General features: G+C 38.0%; 1 protein-coding gene across 1 annotated transcript in view; it reads left to right on the top strand.

Annotated features, from left to right (window-relative positions):
- Positions 1-8339, top strand: part of daam1a (dishevelled associated activator of morphogenesis 1a) — a 62973-nt gene that overhangs the window by 7464 nt on the left and 47170 nt on the right. The window contains exons 3-8 of the mRNA XM_048600119.1: positions 2894-2988; positions 4766-5099; positions 7405-7515; positions 7765-7868; positions 7946-8012; positions 8114-8231. Coding sequence (XP_048456076.1) covers positions 2894-2988; positions 4766-5099; positions 7405-7515; positions 7765-7868; positions 7946-8012; positions 8114-8231 — 829 coding nt within the window. The remainder of the gene's footprint in view (positions 1-2893; positions 2989-4765; positions 5100-7404; positions 7516-7764; positions 7869-7945; positions 8013-8113; positions 8232-8339) is intronic.

Genomic DNA, 8339 nt, shown 5'->3' with positions numbered 1-8339 from the left:
CCGTGCCTCTCCCTTTCTCCGTGCCTCTCCCTTTCTCCGTGCCTCTCTGTCTGTCTGTCTCCGTCTCCCCCGCGTGTGCTCTCATCAATGGAGTGAATTTGTATTGGCACATACAGTCGACTTTGACTGTCTATAAACTGCATGCTTATTGAACAATGTGGTGTTTATAAATTCCTAATTTAGAAATAAAACCTGTCTGACTCCAATCCAAAACACAAACAGATTCTAAACATGGCATAATACCTAACAGACATTGACCTAAAATGTCACCTCTTCTTTACACTGATTAAACCTTTAATTGTTTCAGGACAGTGACTCCAAAGGAATTCAGGGATTTACATATACATATTAATCAATTAAAACCTTCTAACTAATTAAAGATTTAACAGCACCTTACGTTTGTTTATTACATCCTCATCAGTGGTGTGACCCTTTTATCTTTCACTTATAAATTCTGTGTCTGATACTACGTCTCTAACTTGCACCTAAAGAAGGAGCGAGGCACAGAAGCTTCTGTTTTCACATAAACCTATTGGACTATAACCTGGTTTTGGCTGATTTCTGACCTTGTCCACCCCAGTCCAACACCAGCACCTCCAAGCGTGTTTCTGGAGCCATTTAATTTTGAAATCCATATGAGAGGAGTTCCTGGAGTGATGACAGGGATTTATTTGCACTGGGAAAGTTTTACGAGTGGACAAAGTAAAACATGGAGTAGCACTAGACTTTTCCCAGTTTAGAAGGATTGAGATTTTCTTTGCTTAGGGGAAGAACCCATAGCTTGGAAAGCTTTTGTTTTTCAGTTTGCAGATTATCAGGTGGAAATTAAATGTATAAAACGTTTTGCGCAAAGAAAGCGGATAATTTAGAACTGTTAGAAATGTTACCACAATGTAATGGTTGTAGTGTGAAAATTATGAACCAAAAATCATAAACAGGCCCTTTGGCCCAATAAGTCGACACTAACCCACAGAGCATCCCACCCAGACCCATCCCCCTATAACCCACCTAATCTACACATCCCTGAACACTGCGGGCAATTTAGCGTGGCCAATCCACCTAGCCTGCACATCTTTGGACTGTGGGAGGAAACCCACGCAAACACTAGGAGGATGTGCAAACTCCACACGGAAAGTTGCCCGAGGGTGGATTTGAGCCCGGGTTCCTGGCACTGGGAGGCAGTAGTGCTAACCACTGAGCCACTGTACCACCCAAAAATGTTTCGTTAAACACGGAAAGAGTTGTTTGAAGCTGAGAAAATCTATACTCGGTTGAATGACAAATCAAGGGGTAGGCTACGAATCTCTCAAGACCAGAAATTAAACGAAACATCAAACCTGTAGAGATGATAGAGAAGCAAATTAATTTTCTCTGGTGTCTGCTTACAGTAATGTGATGGTGTTGGGATACATAGGACTGTGTATTTTTATTTGAAATCTTTCAAGTTGTGCCATGTAAATAGCTTTAGTTATTCTATTTATCCCCTTTTGCAAAATAAACCTCTCTCTTTTGCTGTACTACCTAATCTGCTACCACCCAACCTAGTATGCTGATCTTTCTGTGAAAGAGTACCTCATTAAACAACAAGTGAAATATGAACTATCAAGCCCGATTTCAGTCTGGATCGGACCTGTCGAGTGATATTATTCTTGGGATCCCAACAGGAGACAAAATGATTTGTCAGGATTAGAGCAGAAAAGTACAGAGAGGCATGGACAGACCAAATATGTTTGCAAAGCTGTAGCAAGTGGAGTTCCGTGTAGTCCACTTCTGGGTGGCGAATCTCAGGAATAATGTATAGATAGAGGGCATTAATTAGGATTTTGCCGATATGCAGAAGTTTAAAATGTGACAACAGGCTGCATAAACTTGCGTTGCATTCCATTCAAATTCATTTAGAAGATTGAGCTGTTTATTGTAAAGGTCTTTGATGGAGTAGAGGCAGGGAAACTATATTTCTCTGAACAATGGAGAATAATCTTTTTAAAATTGTAACCAGGGTCATTAATGAGTGGAATCAGGAATAATGCATTTGCAAAGATGTTGGTTGAAATCTGGACCTATGCCAGAATAAAAAATGACAATTAAAATCTTCAATTGAGATTTTGTTTTTTATGGGAGTTTCAAGGGATATGGAACAAAAGTAGGGTAAATAATGCTGTTGGAGATCAGCAATGATTTAGTTGAATATTGGAATGAGCTCAAAGACTGATTCTTGTCCCTGCCTCTGTGAACAAATACTTCAGCATATTATATGTATTTATGCACTATTGAATGTACCAACACTCCTAGCACCAATAAAATACAATTTTGGGGGGTGCCAATTGGCCTCAAATATGAAATTGCTTCTGAACACTTGAAGGTGACCTAACTATTTAGTTTTGATTTTTTTCTCTCATCAGTGCATTCCCAAATCTATAGAGATGTTTAGTGTTAAATAACTAAATAATGCTGGTTAAAATAAACTGGCAATTGCTTATCATAGATATCTAATTCAGTGTTTTTTAATCAGAATATCATGTATAATTTCCCAGAGTTACTCATGCAGTCTGAGAATATAGAATGAGAGGTCCCCATTCAGGCTCAGTTATTTAGTGCAGCCTCTTGAGTTCATTCGGATAATTGGGTTATGTGTTGGAGAAAACTATTTCCTTTCTTGCACATCTTGCTTGTGACAATCAGTCTTCGTGGTCTTGATGGCTGTGCAAAATTGAACCATGGATGCTGATTTAGATCCAAAAACTAACTTTGAAGCTGGGCAGTTAATCTTGACATACAATAGGCTGGAAAAGAAATGTATCAGTATAGTGGCAGCAAAAGTGTTCATTTTCTTCACCATTTTTGCATGCATTAAAGGAAAAAATTAGTGAACTGATTTTTATTTGCTTTTTAGAGAAAATCGTTGATCGCTTTGGAGAAAGAAGATGAGGAAGAAAGGAATAAAACTATTGAGAGTTTAAAGACTGCACTGAGAACACAACCAATGAGGCATCTATCTTTGATCTATGCTTATGATTTTACATTGAAAGACTGAGTGTGTGTTTCTATTAAAGGTGACCATCAGTGTCATTTGTATGTGCCAGGAATTTCATTCAATAGTATGGGCGATGGATGTGTGGATGATGTCGTAATGATACAAAATGATCTGAGATTCTATTTTAATCGTCACTATCAAATGGGGAAACTTGGGGATCCAAATGTCAAATGAATTAAACTCGAATGTAGATCAAACTTCATAGTCGCAAAGGAACCTGTCTTAAGCTACACCCGGTGTCGATTCTTGCTCAACCCTAATTCAGTTATTAACGAGAAACATTGCTAGCTGAGAAAGAGTAAAGCTTCAGCTAAACATTCCAGTACCAGGATGGTAGAAGGAAAACTGGGATGTTGAAAATGTCAACTAATCCTAGCTATTTGGTTCTAAAATATATTTTTCTGAATAATCTCATTTAGATTTGAATGATGCAATGCTACCTGCTAGTAGTTGACAAAGATCAGCAAGAGTATGGGGAGCCCTCATTTTAAGTCTCCACTTTTTAAAGTTGTTTTTTTGCTTTTTAATGCTCCCTCTCCTCACTTAAAGTACTATTCCTCATTTTAACATGGAAGGCTTGCCACTACCAGCACTCAAAGGCAACTAAGGATGGACATTAAATGGTGGCCTAGCCAACAGTGGCCACATCCCATGGGGAAAACAAAATTATTGTGGTTTGAAATCTTCTTGATCTAAATATTTAAAATTGTTAGGATGCTGCAGAGTTTCTTGACTGTGAATAGATGGGCAGTGCCATCTTTAGTACAGGCTGCTGCCATATGATGTCTCTGTGGTCATGTTACCCTACACCACCCTAATATTGTGCATGTGGTGCTCCACCTATTGGTATCATTGGCCTTAAATGTAATCACCCAATAAAGCATTCAATTTCAGTTTGGCATAACTGTAGTTAATTTCTATAACTACCTTTCTATAATTGATAAATGTTCTTTTTAAGGCTCTTAATCTTCTCTCTTTTTTGTTTTGGCAAATAAGCTTCCTGAAGATTGTTAGGTAGTTGACTAAGATCAGCAAGAATGTGTCATGAATATAGGGAGTTCTCATTTTAAGTCTCCATTTTAAAAGTATTTTACCTTTTTATACCCCCTCTCCTCACTTAGTGTTATTCCTCATTTAAAGATCCCTTACTTCCTAATTGTGCTGCTCACCATTTGCGCCTCTCACATCCTTGCACTTCTTGTGCCATTGCATTATCAGTGAAGTCCCCTGATTCTACTGTTAGCTATGGCGCCATAGTGTCTGCATCCTGCAATCAAAGGCTGTCGCTTTTTAAACATTATTCTGCTCAGGTACTGAAGTAAATTAGATTTTTAATCTTTGTTTTTAAATTTCTGTGCTGTTTTGTACCTGTACTGGCGGAAGACCTGTTGATTTTGTTTTCTTAAAAAGTAACTGTTCTGTTCTGTACCCCATTGTACTTTAGATATGCAAGTACAATAGTTGAGGAGCTTCTACTTTACCTGGATTGTAAATTTATTTAACAACCTTTCTGCAAGCCTGTTTTCTTTAGTTAGACCTTGCTTGTTTTACAATCTGTTTCAGCTAGGAATGCACAATCGTGCATATGGATGGCGCAGTATTTAAATATTTACTTTTTTAAAAACCGTTCATCTAGAAGGACTATAGTCTATCGTGTGTATTAAATTGCATAATGATCAACTGAACTATTTTATTTGCTTGTTTTGAGTCTGATATTCTTCCATTTGGCAGGTTTGTTACCAGATTCATTGACTTGGATGGTTTAACATGCATTCTGAACTTTCTGAAAAGTATGGACTACGAAACATCAGAATCTCGAATACATACCTCTCTAATAGGCTGTATTAAAGCACTAATGAACAACTCTCAGGGCAGGGCCCATGTTTTGGCTCATGTAGAGAGTATTAATGTAATAGCTCAAAGTCTTACAACAGAAAATATAAAGACTAAAGTAGCAGTCCTGGAAATTTTGGGTGCTGTGTGTTTGGTGCCAGGTGGTCACAAGAAGGTATTGGAGGCAATGCTGCACTACCAGAAATATGCCAGTGAAAGAACGCGTTTTCAGGTACAGTTTCCCACTGGTTGGGACCTGCAATTTTATCAAATGGAATTAAATATATGAAATTCGTATAGAGATCTGAGCAGCCACCTCACTAAAACAAGACCAAATAACATGATATATAAGACTCTTTCTTGACTTTCTGAAAGGAGCTTCTGCCTAATTTCTTTTCAGTTTAGTTTATCCATGTTGCCTGCCAATTGTAGCAGTGATATGTTATCCTGGTAGAATACAGAAAGTGAAAAATGTGTCCGCCATATAATAGCTTCTGACTTTTTTTATCCCACGATCCCTAAACTTTGTAACTGTCAGTACTTATTCACCTCCCTCATAATTTTAAAAAATGCAAATTACATCTTTCTCCTTCAGAGAGCAAGTTGATGTAGCCTGATTTGATAGTTCTTTAATTTGACGTTGTGAAGTTTCACTTTTTATATTGTGCCGTGGGCTAATGTCCTGAACGCACCAAGCAAGTAAAAATTGACTCAATGCTTCCAGAAAGATCAGGCTAATGTTTGTCTTTTCTTTTAATTGTGATGTTTGAAAATTTGCCTTTTTAAATTAAAGTTTAAAATGTAAATGCTGAATAGTAACTTTGACAATTGGACAGATCTTTAACAATTAAAGTTACTAAATGGAAATACTTTATCTATTGCACAACAACTTTTGTTGCAATCCTGAGAGATGTGTTGTTACAGTACAGTACAGTTTCTACACGATCTGGAGGGCCAGATGTATCATCTTACATAAAGACTGGCACTTGGACTTCAGGCAGTGAGCAAGCATTTAGAAACCAGGTCTAGGATCTTTTATCAGAGATAGCAAGAACTGCAGATGCTGGAGTCCGAGATAACACAGTGTGGAGCTGGAGGAGCACAGTAGGCCAGGCAGCAGAGGAGCAGGAAAGTTGACATTTCAGGTCGGAACCCGACTTCAGAAATGGGGAGGGGGAAGGGAGCTGGGAAGTAAATAGTGGAGGGGTAGGGGTGGGGAATGTAGGTGGGATGGTGATATGTGAGTACACGTAGAGAGTGGTGAGGATTCGTCAGTGAGGTGGGATGAGCGGATAGGTGGGAGAGAAGATGGACAGGTTGTGTCAGGTCAAGGAGGTGGGGATGACCTGACACAACCTCTCCATCTTCTCTCCCACCTATCCGCTCCCCCCACCTTCCTGACGAATCCCCACCACTCCCTACCTTTACTTACCTATACAAAAACAAAAAGTTGCTGGAAAAGCTCAGCAGGTCTGGCAGCATCTATGAAGGAAAAAACAGAGTTAATGTTTCGGGTCCGGTGACCTCTCCTCACCTACCTGTCTTCACTTATCACTATTCCAACTATCTTCCCAGCCCCAGCCCTCCTCTCTCTCTTTATTTCTTCTCCCTCCCCCATTTCTGAAGAAGGGTCCCGACCCGAAACGTCAACTTTCCTGCTCCTCTGCTGCCTGGCCTGCTGTGTTCCTCAGCTCCACAGTGTTATCTCTAGCATCTTTTATTTTTGATTCCTTGATTGCTAATTCAAAGCTGGCAGTTCACTAGCCAAATGAGGCAGGATCTGCAACAAATCAAGAACAGTGTATGTCAAGAGAAAAGACCCACATTATGGATGGTTAAACACAGTGTCACCTTGTCTTTTTTTCATTCCTTTGTCTTGATGTGTGATTAGAGACAGATGTGTAGTACTCCCACTCTTGTGTTATACTAGGTGTCATTAGTAGACCGTCTCGATGCCAGAAGCATCAAATTTGACTTTTTATGAATTCCTAAGCAGAGGCAGCTAGAAGTGTGTATATCTTTCCTGTTGCTACTCCAAAGTCCCAATCAGAACTGACCACATTGTCAATATACTAATATTGATCATTATTAGGCTTCTAACTTCCGCTCCACTCTTCCAATGCCATAGTATCAATATATGAAGCATTTCCTTGCTGTTCAGTGAAATATGAAAATTATCCTGAAGAGGTTTATAAAAAGGGCCATTTGTCATTGTTATATTTTTCCTTTTGTTAGTAAAGCTGCTACGTAATATTTTAGTGACCTGCACAATGTGTAGTACAACAAAAAGTAATAAAATCATTGGGAAAATATTTTAAAAGGTTATGAAAAATGTTTTTGAAAAATTAAAATTTTGCTTAAACTGTAATCCTTCAGGAATAATAGAATTTGATTTTCAATCTGAGATTACAAAGAAAAAATGAACACATTAGGTACCTCTGTTAGAAACTAAAAGTACTTACTTTTCTTTGCAGTATTTTTATGCGTGCCCATATTGTTTTCTTATCAAACTGTATGGTCCCTTGTTTCTCCTTCAGACTTTAGTCAATGACTTGGACAGAAATACAGGAAGGTACAAGGATGAAGTGAATCTCAAAACTGCTGTTATGTCTTTCATTAATGCTGTTCTAAGTCAAGGGTCAGGAGAGGTGAGAACTTATAATTATTCAGAAGAGCTAAAATTTGTCAATGCCAGTATTGCAGCCTGTTTTATAGCCTGCCTATGGTGCATCTTTTTTTTTGAGCATGGTGTAAAATTGTTTGCTATCAGCTCGTTTGTCAATACTGCTGTTGGCCATGTCTGGTTCCCAATTATTTACAATTTAGATCTTTTATTTTCCCCATGGGTATAGGTTTAAAAAAAATTTCCTATAACACTGTTTGTTTTGTTTCAATAGGAAAGTCTCGATTTCAGAGTTCATCTCCGATATGAATTTTTAATGTTGGGTATTCAACCTGTTATTGACAAATTACGTGAACATGAAAATGCAACTTTAGATAGGTAAGTGTACTTTATTTGCAGAAAATAAAATTTAAAATACTGATGCTGTTTTTATACTAATTCTGTTCATTTGTTAGGCATTTGGATTTCTTTGAGATGCTTAGAAACGAGGATGAAATTGAACTAGCAAAAAGATTTGAGATGGTGAGTAAATGGGTTACTGTTTACGTTTTATGCCATTGCCAAATAATATTAATACAAAAGTTTGGTCTGTTAACTCATGGTTGGTGAATGTACTATTTCAGGTCCATATTGACACAAAGAGTGCCACCCAAGTATTTGAACTGGTTAAGAAAAAAATCAGTTATACAGATGCATACCCGCACTTTATGTCAATTCTCCATCATTGTCTCCAAATGCCATGTGAGTACTGTGGATCATTTCATTTAAGGGAAAACAATGCATTCAATTTTCAGTCTAAGAGTGTGTAAAGTGAAAGGAAATCAAGGTGTAGAGCTGGACGAACACAGC

This window comes from Rhincodon typus, chromosome 8, assembly GCF_021869965.1.
Source record: "Rhincodon typus isolate 14 chromosome 8, sRhiTyp1.1, whole genome shotgun sequence".
NCBI classification, from domain to species: domain Eukaryota; kingdom Metazoa; phylum Chordata; class Chondrichthyes; order Orectolobiformes; family Rhincodontidae; genus Rhincodon; species Rhincodon typus.
Note: the sequence above shows the minus strand (reverse complement) of the source record. Positions and strands in the feature narration are given on the sequence as shown.